This window comes from Cavia porcellus, unplaced genomic scaffold (assembly GCF_034190915.1).
Source record: "Cavia porcellus strain 051 isolate PalLab524CR breed Dunkin Hartley unplaced genomic scaffold, mCavPor4.1 scaffold_28, whole genome shotgun sequence".
Lineage (NCBI taxonomy): Eukaryota > Metazoa > Chordata > Mammalia > Rodentia > Caviidae > Cavia > Cavia porcellus.
In genome coordinates this window covers 46388332-46402507 of record NW_026947511.1, presented here as the reverse complement: position 1 = coordinate 46402507, position 14176 = coordinate 46388332, and the positions used below count along the sequence as shown (strand labels likewise).

Here is a 14176-nt window from a genome sequence, read left to right as displayed (position 1 = left end):
TCAAGACCATATCAAGATAAAGTACAAATAAAACTCTTAGAAAAATTCTACACGGGCTGGGGATTTAGCTCAGCAGCATAAGTGCCTGCCTGGCAAGCGGGAAGTTGTGAGTTCAATCCCTGGTACCAAAAAAACAAAACAAACAAACAAACAAAAAAAAACAAAACCCAAATCCTACAAAAGTGGAAGGCTGTGGACCAAGCAAACCCAAAGAGGCTAACAGTAGCAGGTTCACAGCATTCCTTCCTAGTACCAAGCATCCCTTTGTAAGGAAAGGAGAACACAAGCTCTTTAAAGATCAAAACAGTAAGAGGGAAAGAAAGGTTCCTTTCCATGATAAAGATTAAGGGATGTTATTTCCCAGGCCATCTCCAGGTTGCAGGGAAGCAGAGGCTGGCCTGAGTTCAACACTTGGCTTCAGCAGAATGCGCCACACAGCTGACGTGGGCAGTGGACACCACCAACATGGCTTCACAGAGGCGCCGAGGCCCACTGCCAACTATGGTAACCTGGGGGTGGAACTGGAGAAGCTGCCAAACCCTCAGGCAAGCTCCAAAGTCATCTTCGTGTACCACATCCAACTGCGATGAGCCTATGTGTGACAAGCTGGTGCTGAGCACATCAACTTAAGTAAGGCTGATGGCAAGAAACTAGGCGAGGGGGTCAGGCCTCTGCCCAAGGGAAGGGGAAACCCCGGAGAGTGGTTATTGCAGGCCAAAGATGTCATCAGAGTATCATATGTCAAGAAATGAGTGTAAAAAAAAAAAAGCACAACAAAAGAATGAACTAATTTCTCTGCACTTTCAAGGGAAAACCCATTACATCGCTTTGTGACTAGTGTCAAACCATTATTACAAGAACAAAATGCAATTTGCTTTTCAATAGGAAAACATTCTGTTCAAAGAACTCTACCTTTAAGTATGAAGCTAATGGAAGGTTTCTAAAAATGAGGTTCTGGCTACATTCTGAACAGTACCCAAGACTGTGAACTGCATGAAAGACTAAGCTGTTTAGTAATGAGCTTTAACATCCTATGCATTGGTTTAGACTCCAGTCGTCTTTCTATTAACAAATAACCACACGTTAGTTTTATTAGGTGAGAGGTAATTATGATTGTTTCCTTATTTAGGAGAACATTTAGTCTGATGTAGAGGCAGTGTACACAATGGAGAATTACTAAAGTTCCCATTGCAAAATAATGCAGCAAAATTTTCTTAGGAATTTTTCAACTAGCTGGGCATGGTGGCACATGGCTGTGATCCCAGTGCTGGGGAGGCTGAGGCAGGAGGATCACTGCAAGTTCAAGGCCAACCTAAACTATGTAGTGAGGCCCTATCCCAAAAGTTTAAAAGGAAAAAAAAAAAAAAAATTCTCACCTGGAACAGTTTCAGTATATGCTGCCTTGGAGTCAGCTCATTATGACTAAAACCCCTGCCAACTGAGAGCTAAATAACCCTTTCCTCCTTTAACTTGTGGGTGTTGCTACCGCTTCTCAGCGATGAGAAAGTAACTAAGGCACCTCTGGTCTAGCAGTAGGTGTGGATTAGCTATACAGTAAAGGCTTAATTAATCACAGTGACTTACTGTCTTGGACATTAACCTGGCCTTCACTACTGTAAGGCGTGCAGAAGGGAACTTTGGTTCCACTTGTTAAGGTTTAAATGGAGCCGGAGTACCTGATAGACTGAGACTGGCTGGGCTTCTCTTAGTTAACGGGGTGTCACCTGCATAGGTGGGAGGACCCACACAGCTGCACAGGACATTTGGCTATGGTGTAAACCGCATGAGTGACTGTGCCCATCTTAGCTCCGAGAAAACCTGCCAACCTGCCTTCTCTCCTCCCCGCAGCTCGGCCTCTTCTGAAACTGTGCATGAACTGTATCATCGCATGTAACAGACCCCTCGGGGTCACAGGGATCCAGTTTGTTTATGGCTTAAAACATCTGTCAGTTTTCTGTTTGTCTGACTTACAGCATGCCCTCCGTATCCTTGAACAAGGCACCGTAGCCTTCCTCCTTCCCCTTTTTATTCTACCAGGTTGCAAGCCTTTTGGGTGATGCCACCATACCTAGGGTTGGTCCTCCCTCTTTAGTACTTCTGCCATCCACACCTGGTGCTAAACCAATCAGCACCCACGATGCTTATGACAGCATGAATCTTTGAGGGGACACTGAGACATAAGCCATAATGAGACTCAAATCACTTATTCTCTCTGGTCTTCAGTCTCCTCATCTATAACATGTAGCAAATATTTCCTTCGTGAGGAAAATTATTAGGAAAAATCCCAATACAGATGACTGATATAACAGAATTTGCTAGAACTACCATTTACTACTTAGATAAAAGCGGAAAGGCACTCAGGAAGCTGAAACAAGAGGATTGCCATGAGCCTGAGGCCAGCCTAGGCTTCTCAGTAAGCTCAAGGTCAGCCTAAACTGTACAGTGAGAAACTTGTCTCAAAAAACAAAACAAAAACAAAAGTCAAGAGGTGAGTTTTACCTAAGAATTTAATAGGGATATCAAAGTCAGTAAAAAGATAAGCCAGGCATGGTGGTACATGTCTATGATCCCAGCACTCACCACGCTGGGTGAGTTCAACACCAGCCTGAACTACACAGCAAGACTCTGTCTCAAAAAACAAAGCAAACAAAAATAATAACAAATCAAACTGAGAGGTGGGGGCTGAATAAATATGGGGGCTTAAATTTGCAAATCAGATACTTACTAGTCCTCAACCAAGAGTTAAGAAATGAGAGGTGGGGAATAGTACAGGTCACTGATGGCAAAATCACGTGGAGTTTTCAATGATACAGCCAGCCAGCTGTACATGCAGGCCATATGTTGCCCACCACTAGGATACGCACGCTGTTCAGATAAACAGGTTAAACTGCAGGTATTCAGTGGAAAGGAACAGGGAACTTCTTGTAGCACGCCCGACATAGTGAAGAACTGCCAATACAACACAGCTGAGAAACTCAAAGAGAACACAACCTGGCAAAAATCAGTGGAAGAAGACACACTTGGAAAATTACTGAATACAGCAAAAATCCCTTTGTAAGAAATAAACTAAAACACAGTAACGGTTACAAATACAGCCAAGTGTAGTGGTGAATGCCTGTAATCCCAGCTGCTCAGGAGGCTGAGGGCAGGATCTCAAGGCCAGGGAATTAGCTCAGTGGCATAAGCGCCTGCTGGCAAGTGCAAGGTCGTGAGTTTGGTCCTTGGTACCAAAAAAAAAAAAAAGTCAAGGCCAGCCTGGGCAAACTGGTGAGATACTGTCTAAAAAGCAAGCAAGGAAAAGAAATAGAGAGAGGAAGAAGGAAGGGAAGAGAGATGGACAAGAAAAGATAGTGGATGCAGCCCAGGGTAAAGCATCCCTGGGGATCACACCTCCATGATAAAGAGTGGGTTCATTTTAAAAGCCATCTGAAGACCACAGAATAGGCAGCCCCATCAAAAACAAAAGACACAAAGAGGTTAGTAGACGTCCAGGTTTTGCCAGGCAAGCCACCAGTCCACACACACTATTATGTGGCACTCAATAAGCCAGCAAGCTGTGTGTGACAGGAGATTTTGAGAACAGCCGATCGCGGTCACCACGACAGCTTATCTTCTCCTTATGTTCACAGCTGTACTCTTATATATAATGTGTACCCTTCTTTCTCACATTACACCTAGGCTTTACCAGACATTACCTTGCTTTCCAATTTCTCTTGCTTCTGCGTATGGTGCTAGGGAAGAACCCAGGTCTTGTGCGTGCTAGGCGAGCACTTTACCACTGCCTAGCCCCAGCTGCCAGTATAGTCACTTCTCATGAGGCACTTAACATCTCCAGCGCCAGGATACGGTTCACAATCAACAGTACTTTGGATTCAATGAAATGTAACAGTTTGAGTTCAATGAGGTCTTCTTTGGAAGACCAAAGAATTAAACTCTTTACTACAGCACAAGAAGTTTTGTAAGGTTTATTTCACATTTCTCCCCTCCTTTTTTTTTGAGGGGGGGGGGAATTCATATATACTTTTATCAAGCAAAAGTTTCTACTATCTAACAAAAGTGCTGGGAAACCGCCAAATCAGGTGAACTATTAATGTCCTTTGAAGATTTGAGATCCCACAAAGCCCTGAGAAACAAATGACTGACTATATGACCAAAAACGGTTTAAATTTTTAGTTATACCAAAACTGGTAATTTAATGGTATTTTCAATTCTTTAAAAAATTAAATATTTGGGGGCTGGGGGTTTAGCTTAGCTTTGCAAGCAGGCAGTCGTGAGTTCGATCCCCGGTACCGATAAAAAGGAAAAAGACAAAAAAAAAAAAAAAAAAAAATTAAATATTTAAGAAATTTCAGGTGATTTCTTTAATACTCATCAAGGTACTTTCAATTTAACATGCACACACGCACACTAGTGCTCACAAGCACGGAGAAGAGTACAAAGCATTCATTTTCTTTTAATCAAAGAGATTTTAAAGTCATGTATATTGTTGTCCTCCCCCCTTAAAAATATTTACAATAATGTTAACCAGGTTAAAAGGGTGGGGGATAAAGTGCAAAGAAAACAGAGTAAGAGATGAAGAGAGCAACAGCCTGTGCAGTGGGAGAAACTAACACTTCCAAACATGGCCAAAATTATTGGCTGAGTCACCTGAAAATGGGGTGCAGGAAGAAAGGGAAGGCACAAAGCTGTTTTGTTTTTTGCAGTAGTGGGAGCTGAACCCACGGCTTTTGCACTGACCAACATCCCAGTCTTTTTAATTCCGAGTCTCTAAATTGTCCAGATGGCTCAAATGTGCCCTCTCCTACTTCAGTCTCCCAGAGTGCTGAGATCACAGGCACAGGTCACCATGCCCAGCTTCTCTCTGCATCCTGATGGGTGATTATGTTCATTTGTTATTCAACTAATAGTTCACAATTTTGTAGGCAAAAAGAATAAATGACTCCCTAAAATACAGCCCGTGGATTAAGTATAACAAGCATGTGCATTCTAATAAAAAGGGTGGGTGAATTTCTTTTGGGTAGTGACAGTAGGGCTGGGAACAAGAGGAGAACAATTATTTATCAGGGTTTGAGCATGAGCAAGTTTGCAGGAAGGAAAGAAAAGGCTGTTTTAAGCAATGGGAAGAACTTGAGCAAGGATGCAGAACAAATGCAAGTGAAAGCCAATGGTACCCTTAGGGAGACTAGACAAGTCAGGAGGTGACTGAAAATGGGGTCTGGCCAAATCATGAGGTGCTTTATTCTCGTCGAGGAATCCAGCTTCGTTACAGCGGGACAAAGGCGTTAAGGCAAACAAGGGTGCCACGCAAGCACTATGAGACACTCTTCCTACAAAGATTTCTGAGACTGTAAAACTATTTGAAATTTCCCACAGTGCCTGTCTGACAAGTGCCTAGTCCTGAGTTTGATTCCACTGGCTACAGAAACATATGACAACCTTAACTCCACAACTTCTGAAGTAACTCCAGAAGGCCTCACTGGCCTACAGGCCACAGGTCCAGTTTAAGAGTTTCCTGAGAACAGGAGCTATTAACTTTGTGTTTCCCTTTGTACCTCCAGGGCAGTGAAACCAACAGGAACTAGTTTGTGATTCAGGAGGAACAAAAAACCAGATCCCTGGTTTCCGGGACTGTCTCAACAGGGTGCCGAGGAGTTAAATTTTTTCTGAAAGATGTTAGAATTCAGAAAGCCACACAACACCCAGGTACTCTGGGAACTCAAACAGGAGTCCAGAGCTCTGAGACGAGCCACCGCCAAAGGACATGGCCACCAGGTCTACAGTGTGCGGTAACAGCTGAAGCCACGCAGGGAGATGAGGTCACCTGGATGCCTAGAACCCAGCCAAGAATGCTGTTGTCCCAGCACAAAGATGAGACTGGACGGAACAGAAGAGTTTATGAGAAGAAAGAGGAACAGAGGAGCAGCCTTTCGAGTCTAAGAAGCCGCATGTCTCAAAACCCTTCCTTCTATAGCAGCACAATTTGTAATCGCCAGATCTTGGAAACAACCCAAGTGTCCATCAACTGAGGAATGGATAAAAAAGTTGTGGTATTTCTATACAATGGAGTATTATTCAGCTATAAAGAAGGATCACATTGAGGTATTTATCAATAAATGGACGCAGCTTGAGACCATATTCATAAGTGAAATAAATGAATCTCACATGTGTGAATACCGAATAGTTTCCCTAATGTAAGTAATGATTCAAATATATAAAAATATGTGGTAATCATGATTCCCCATTATGTGGCCTTGAAGCCTTATAAAATTTTCACTTATTAATTAGAAACATGGGCTTCTTGATATGGAAATATTTGAAGCTATAGTATATAAAGTTTTATCCAAATATTTCAAGGAAAAAGACAGACACTATGGTAACTACTATTCTTTAAAAAAAATTATTTAGTTATTTCTTGTAGGGAGCCGAGTGACAGGCATTGCTGCCTCGATGTCTCTCTCTCTCTCTCCTATGGGCACTGCGTCTGCCTACATTAACCATAATCCTCTTCTGCTTACGTCACTTATCCAGATGTGATGGTGACCCTGTTGTATTCATCTGTTTAACCTCTTCCTGTCTCAGCTCCCGCCCTTAGCCTATAAAAGGTGTGATTATTTTCTGAATAAACCAGAAGCTTGATCAGATTATTTCGACTTGCTTTCGTCTCTTTTTGTCTCCCCCATGTCTTTTATTTAATCCCCGTTCCCTCTCCAGGAGTTCTGAATCTGTTGATCTGCAGGCCGGATCAATTTCTTATGTTTATTTTAATTAAGGGGAAAAATTTAAAAAATTAGAATATATAATAGTAACTCTTTTCGATTTCCTATTAACTTGTTTTGAAGTCCTATAATACTCCCACGATCTTGTTTTGACTGATTAGACTCTGTTCCATTCTGTGCGATAGTATCAAGTCAGAGGGTATAGGCAACTACTTTGAAGGCAATAAGTTTCACTAAGATGCCCATTCTGGTTTGACTATTGTCTCCTTTGGAAGTCCTGTAATGTTTACAATGCCTAAGTTTTATTGGTCTTGTTCTTTACTGTTTTGTCCAACTTTATAATATCTAATGAGATAGACAATTCTTTTTAAGGAAACAAGAGACAACATTGATAACCATTGTTAATAACCTTGTACTCTGTTCTACATCATGTGCTATGTTTAACCTTGGTTTTGACTGACAGCTTTGTTTTGCCATATTTGACTTTATTCTCTCCCCCCCCAAAAAAGTAATAAGAACTAAGGAGTAATAAAATCCAAAATGTGTAAATTTTGTTGTAAAAAGAGAGGGAGGAAAAAAAAAAAAAGAGCTCTAACGGATATAACAGCAAGTGTGTTTAGGGGTGTTAAATAGCTGACTATATTAATGTTTTTGGATCACTGAACACAGCTGTTTGCAGTCTCTCTGTTTGAATGTCTACTTTGTATTCTTTGATACTGTGATTTGAGCAACTATTTCCAAGATGACAATATGTAATCTATTAATAGGTGATTTCTTACTGTTATGTTTTTTTTTTGTAGTTCTGTATTATGTGTAACCTTACACCACTTTGTTTTGTTTTGTGTTTTTCTCTTTTTCCTCTTAAATAAAAAAAAAAAAAAAAAAAAACCCTTCCTTCCTATTACAGTACCAAATAATAATGAGAAGGCAGGCTGCTTGGAGACAGCATGAAGAGGAGGCTGGATCTGGTGACTGGGCACACACTGGTGGAAAGGCGCTGGGCTTGGGACTGGGTCAAGGACAGATGAGGCTGAAGATGCAGAAAATATGGAAGAGATGACAGATCATGTTTCAAAGTCTGGCAGTAAAGGGAAGGAGCGTGTGGGAGGTGTTAGTTTGGCAGGCCACCAACTTCTCTGACTTGTATCTGGAGACTGAACAGCATTCCCACAGCATCCCCGGCTTAGACAGTAAGAGCAGGTACACTTCGCTGCATGACACGTTAGACACATCACTTAAGTTTTAACTAAACTGCTAGAACATGAGGAGAGCGCTACACTGCCCCCAAGTGGTCACTAAATTCAAGGGATTTATTTTATGGGTGAAGGAGGCCACCGCTCATCTGAGATTTAACAGAGCAGCCCGCAGGGTGCTGGTACCTCACTCCGTGCCCCTGAACTGTGCGGGAACATACTCACCTCCATAGTAGAGTCCTGTAGCAGTGCACATCCGCCACTGTCCCTGATACATTCCTGCTCTGCTGGGGCTGCACATCTGGACGCTGACATCTGCAATCTCTTGGGGCTCTAGGGATCTCACCATCACCATGTTCACATGTCCAAACTGGTCTCCCCCGACATATTTAAGACAAACCCCTGGAGGCCAGACTTCTGCTCCTGAGTTCAAGCAAAAGAAAAAAATGTTAGGCAATCAATGGTCCTACACTGTGTGTCCTTTATTACAAAACCGCACAGCAGGCCGCTTTCCTTGTTTCACACACATGTGTAAACCTACCTAAGCCTCTGTGAGTTACGTAATGTCTCATATGACCAATCAGAAGAAATGACCATATTCAATAACCTCTGACCAGCAGTCTATCCCTATGACAAGGCAAAGACAAAGCAGTTAGGCCTTCAAGATGTATGTCTCAGGCGACCTCTAATGAAGCCACCCATCACAGTGAACCTGAAGAATCCAGAGTGATGCCTAGGAAGAGCCAGGCTCACACCCCTGGGGGAGCGCTCCTCTACTATTCACTTGAGCGGATGTCTGGCTGTTCCCAGATCTCCCACAAACAAGAGGATGAGAACAGGAGAAGTACTGTAATGTCTATGGCAGTATTCTTATTCTGAAAGTTTACATGTCACTTTCAAACAGTAGTGTGTGTGTGGGGGGGGGGGGCAGAGTGACCTTGACAACTATGTAGACCGATAGTAATCCTTCGAACAATGGCACCAGGAAGGGAGCTTCAGGAAAGGGCAGGAGAGCCAGTACAGAGCGCGGCACTAGGAGGAGTGTTTCCCTTCCCCTGGAAGTGTCTCTGGTGTGACGGTTTGGATCTAAGTGTCTCAAGGTCCAGATCCTAAGGGTGCTTTTGCAAAGCGACCAGCTCATAAGGGCACAAACCTCATCAGATAGAGTATTTACTCATCTGTGAGTTCGGGGCAGAGAGGGTTTTTAGGAGGTGGGGCCTTAGTCTAGTGAAGGGGTGAGTCATGGGTGTGACCCTGGGGTTCTGGTCTCCAGGTCATGTCTCCCTGGCTCTTTGCTGGTGCTTCTTGGCTGCCATGAGGTGCTTCTTCCACCCCGACATTCTTCTGAAATGGTGTTTCTACCTTACCACAGGCCTACAAGCAAGAGACAAATGACCACGGACTAACACCGAGTGGGCCAAGTCAGCCCTCCCTCCCTTACACTGTTCTCAGGTATTGCGTCACCCTAACAGAGCGTCAGCACAGCTGGCGTTACTTCTGCGTGCGTATGTTCATGTGAACTGTACATGTTAATTCCAAATGAGAAATCTATGAACTGACTAGTTCCGACTAATCAAATGTCACACACAGCAGCCACACAGTGACTAGATGTAAGCTCTCTCCAATATCCAAATGATATTCTCCTTTTAGAATACAAACTGAAGTATCCTTTTTTGATTAATTATATTCATTATAAAACATAATTCACTGTGGAAAGTTGACCACTGCCAATCTCTCGGCACAGAAGCTTGTGATTTATCTCACACCAATCCTGTAGGTTGCCTCAATTCCTTGTTTTCAAAGTGCCACGCTGGGTTTAACATGCTTGATGGTTTCTTATTAGAAAACAAGCAGAGAAAACAACCAGAGCTAGCTCTATTGCTAAGTGCTCTTTGTAGCCCTGGGGTCTTGAGGGGTAGCAACGGTGGCTGCTCTAAAAACCTGGGGCTGGGGATGTGGCTCAAGTGCTTGCCTGGTAAGTGAGAGGTCGTGAGTTTGATCCCTGGTACCAAAAAAATAAAAATAAAAATAAAAATGACATACTAGCGCTAAACTCTTGCATTTTGGGGGCATGGCAAAAGCCTAATTGTCTGAGGTTAAGAAAAACAGTAGCTGACATGAAGCAGCTTAGAAAGTGCCAGTCTCTCTAAGACCAAGATTCAAAAACAAAACAAAACAACCCACTCAGCTACCGATTTAAGTCTTGACTCATTATTTAAAACACACACACCTCCCCTCTGTTTTGGTGTACCAAAACAAAAATCTTAAGACTGGATCTGTTTTTCAATTGGTAAGAAAACAAGATAGCCAGGTGTGGTGGTGCATTTCTGAATTCCAGCATTCAAGAGGCTGAGGCAGGAAGATCACAACGAGTTTAAGGACAGTCTGAGCTACACAAGCAAGTTCATAGCCAGCCTGCACTACCTAGGGAGGGGAAGGAAGAGAGGAGAGAGGAGAGGAGAGGAGAGAAGAGAGAAAATACGAGAAACACTCTGCTATCCTGTGTAGATGGCCACAAGCAGCTGAGACAGATGAGACTCTAGCTATGCAAGAGGGAATACTGCTATTCTCTAGAGCAACTCTGCTGGTAACACATTAAATGGGTAATATTTACTGATTGGGCTTGGGTCCTGCTTTCCTGGGTACTCCGGACAGATAGGATGTTTAATGTCATGGTACTTGGAGAGTATTTTGAAGACAAAAATGCAGGCTACCCACCATCAACTCTGCAGTATTCATCTGGCAGGAAGTGATGCATCGATCTGCCTCTGAGCATTACCAGTGATGTATACACAGTTCTTAGAGTTACATCTGTCAGGTCTGCTTAAAGATATTGTATGCTCCATGCAGAAGGAAGGGAAATACCATTTAGCTGTTTGGGTCACTTGGTCAAGTAAACCAAAAGTACAATACAACAGGACTTCACATTAAGTCTCCATATAAACTTCCTTAAGGGGTGTTGGCTCTATCTATAAGAAAGAGAATCGTTTGTGTTTTATAACTTTCCAAATGAGTCTCAAAATCACGCATGTGATTACTGTTGTAATGCTCACTGAGCGTGTGCAGTGCTGGGATGGAATCCAGAGCCTTATGCATGCCAGATTTGCCCCAAGCTACACCCCAAGCTCCAAATTATTACTTTAAAAATGAAGTAAAAAAAAAAAAAAAAAAAATCTTGTCATGTGGCCATTTCAAGATGATAGAAAAGATCATTTTATTTTTTTGAAAAGATCATTTTAAGCAAAGCTGTTTAACAGTTTCAGAGAGCCTGGGAATTAGTATCAGGGGTCACAGGAAGAGTTTGGAAATAGACATTGAAAAATGAGAAGAAAATGTTCAAATGAGAAGGGGAGCAAGGTGGGATGGAGAGAAGGGATAAGAGAAGAAAGAATAGATGGAAACAAAGTTTTGTAAAAAAAGAGGGAGGATTAAACCATAGCATTCCAGTAAAAAAAAAAAAAAAAAAAAAAAAGAGGGAGGGGAATGGGAAAAAAAAGAATCAAGATGTATCAGGTACAGGTATAAACTCATGATGAATATTATCATTATACATATCTACAATGCACCAATAAAATCTAAAAAAGAAAAAAGAAAAGAGGCAATAGGAACATCCAAGTGGCAATGCAGAAGACAAACCTGGATGAAGATCTCCTTGGCAACCCATGTGAATGCAGAGCCTTCGCTTCACATGAAGTGCCAGGAAAACATACTTTCATCAGTCTTGTCACCAGTCCTCACCTGCACCTAATAAAGTGGCTGGAGCATACTAATACATGTTGAATGCATGAAAAGAAGCATCTCCTCCATAATTCACTAAACAGAATGGAAGAAAATCAACTATTTTTAAATACACTAAAAAAAAAAAGATGAGGAAAAAGGTTGTTCTCAAATTCTTTTCCTAACCCTTGTTTTATGTATTTACGTATAAGCAGCTCAAAAAACAAAGATGATGCTCATCTCACAATAACAACTAACGCACTATTTCCCTGACAATGCTTGTGACTCTCCTGAGAGAAACAGGGATTATCACAGCAAACTCAGTTTACCATTCACTCTCAGAGCCTCTAAGTGCTGGCAGAATTTTCTGTCTGCTCACATCTGTAGAAAGACGGGTTCAAATATTGATCTGTAAAGAGTAACATCTACCAATTGTAATGCTTCTTCCTTATGTTTCCCAGAGTTCCAACACTTCCACAGCAACGAAAGTTTGGGTCCTAAATTGCCTATCTATGCTATCCAATGTTATGCATTAAACAGTTCTCATCATTTACTTTCTTTGGAGAAGCTGCTGGGACAGCAAAGCACAGCTCCTACCAATGTCATCTGTGCTCTATGTAAATGCCATTTAAACACGGCAGCCAAGAGATGGACTCAAAGGCATCATATTTTACTAACGTAACTCTCAAAGACTCTCCCTTTTGTTTGTTTCTAGAGATGGGGTCTTGTTGTGTAGCCTCCTTGAGGACACAGTGATCCTCCTGCCTCTGTCTTCAGGTGACGGGATTACAGATGTGTGCCACCACACCTGGCTCAATGTCTCTTAAGGCAGGTAATGTAAGAATAAGCAAGCCATAAGAAAGGAGCTAAGGGGCCAGCACTACTTCTGTATTACTGTACTGCTTAGTTCCACAAAGGACACAGGCCAGAGTAGGATGGCACTGAAGAATCAGCATTGCCTCATTATTAACATGCCTGTCTCAGGCATGGTGGCAGAAGTCTGTACATTAATCCCAGCACTCAAGAGGCCAATGCAGATCAATCAAGAGTTCAAGGCTAGCTTACTATACTATATGGGAAGGCTATCTCAAAAAACCAAGCCAAACCTGAGGTGGTGAGCGACCCTTGTAATCCCAGTACTCGGGAGATGGAGACAGGAGGATCACTGTAAACCCAAGGCCAGCCTGGGCTATGCAGTAACTCTGAGGCCAGCCTGAACTGCATAGTGGGACCCTGTCTCAAAAACCAAAAAGTCAAAACAAACCAAATGTCTGCTACTCAAGTTAGGTGAGATCAACTTCTCCCTAACAGAATGAAAACGTTCGGCTTACAGACATGAAAACTAGTGTAACCAGTGGAACAATTTTCAGAAGTTAAAAAACTTAGGTGTGTGAAGCACCTTAAAAGATAAAAATCTCCACAATTTCCCAGTTCCTCAGGAGAAATTCAGACTTGAGAACATCCTTTTACACACAAGAAACTGAACACTCAAGAGAGGCTGAGCTGAACACTCAAGAGAGGCTGGTTTTCTTCTATTTTGTTTACCTTATTACTGGGAATTAAACCCAGGGCTTTGCACTGAGCTACATGCCCAGTCCTTCCTCTTTTTTTAAATTTTGGGGCAGGATTTTGCCAAACTGCTAAACTGCGCAGGCTGGGCTCAAATTCCCCTTTCTCCTGACCTCAGTTTGTCAAAGTGTTTATGGAATTACAGGTGTGTGCCACAATGCCCATCTTTACAGACTGTTTTTATTTTGATTTTGTTTTAAAACCAGGTTTTGCTAGTAGTTTAGGCTGGAACTTACTATGTAAGACAGGCTGGCCTTGAATTTGAAGTGATCTTCCTGCCTCAGCCTCCCAAGAGCTGAGATTCTAGGCCTGTACAACATCATCCCAGCTTCCAAAGCTGTTTAGTCTGAAGTTACCAAGCAGGAAGATAAAGCAGGCCAACCAACAGTTTTTCTAAGTCAAAGTGAAAGGCAGGCTCTTTGGGATTCTGATTTGACATCCTGTCTAAAACTTACCAACTTCCCCATTCATCCAAAAGATCATCTAAGGAGCAACAGACATAAGAGACTCCTTGAAACACAGAATAGCTATTCTGCACCATGACAGTATTCAAAACACTTCAACGGTACTTTAACAACTTTCAGTATTTAAACACACTAAAGAACTCTCAGAAAATCAGACCATTTCTAGGCTTTTCATGATAAGGTAAACAAGGTACTGGGTTAAATTTAAGGTAAAACTTCGGGGCAAATCACACTTTGCAAGTAAACTTCACTCATATTTCTAAACTGTAATGAGTAACAGCAGGTTTCTTTTCTGTAATTCTGAGAACAATGATGAAAAGCAAGAAGCTGAACTGAAAAAACTGCTTTGATATGTTTAAAAGTGAGCAAAATTAAGCAACATTAAAAAGAAATTAAGCAAAGTAAAAAACAAACCACAGAAAACTCCACCAGCCTCCAACCAAGAATTTTCAGAAAGAACAGAAAACATGGCTATTTTTCTGTTACCATTTGCCTCCCAAATGTGCTACAATGCACC

The 14176-nt window shown here is 42.1% G+C and overlaps 1 protein-coding gene across 3 annotated transcripts in view; it reads right to left on the bottom strand.

Annotated features, from left to right (window-relative positions):
- The window catches only part of Ilrun (inflammation and lipid regulator with UBA-like and NBR1-like domains), an 82540-nt gene that overhangs the window by 34068 nt on the left and 34296 nt on the right, over window positions 1-14176 (bottom strand). For 2 of the 3 annotated variants that reach the window (XM_063239029.1, XM_063239030.1), the window contains exon 3: window positions 8135-8332. The exons of the other annotated variant lie outside the window; for it this stretch is intronic. In XM_063239029.1, the coding sequence (XP_063095099.1) occupies window positions 8135-8332 (198 nt within the window). The remainder of the gene's footprint in view (window positions 1-8134; window positions 8333-14176) is intronic. 3 annotated transcript variants of the gene reach the window in all.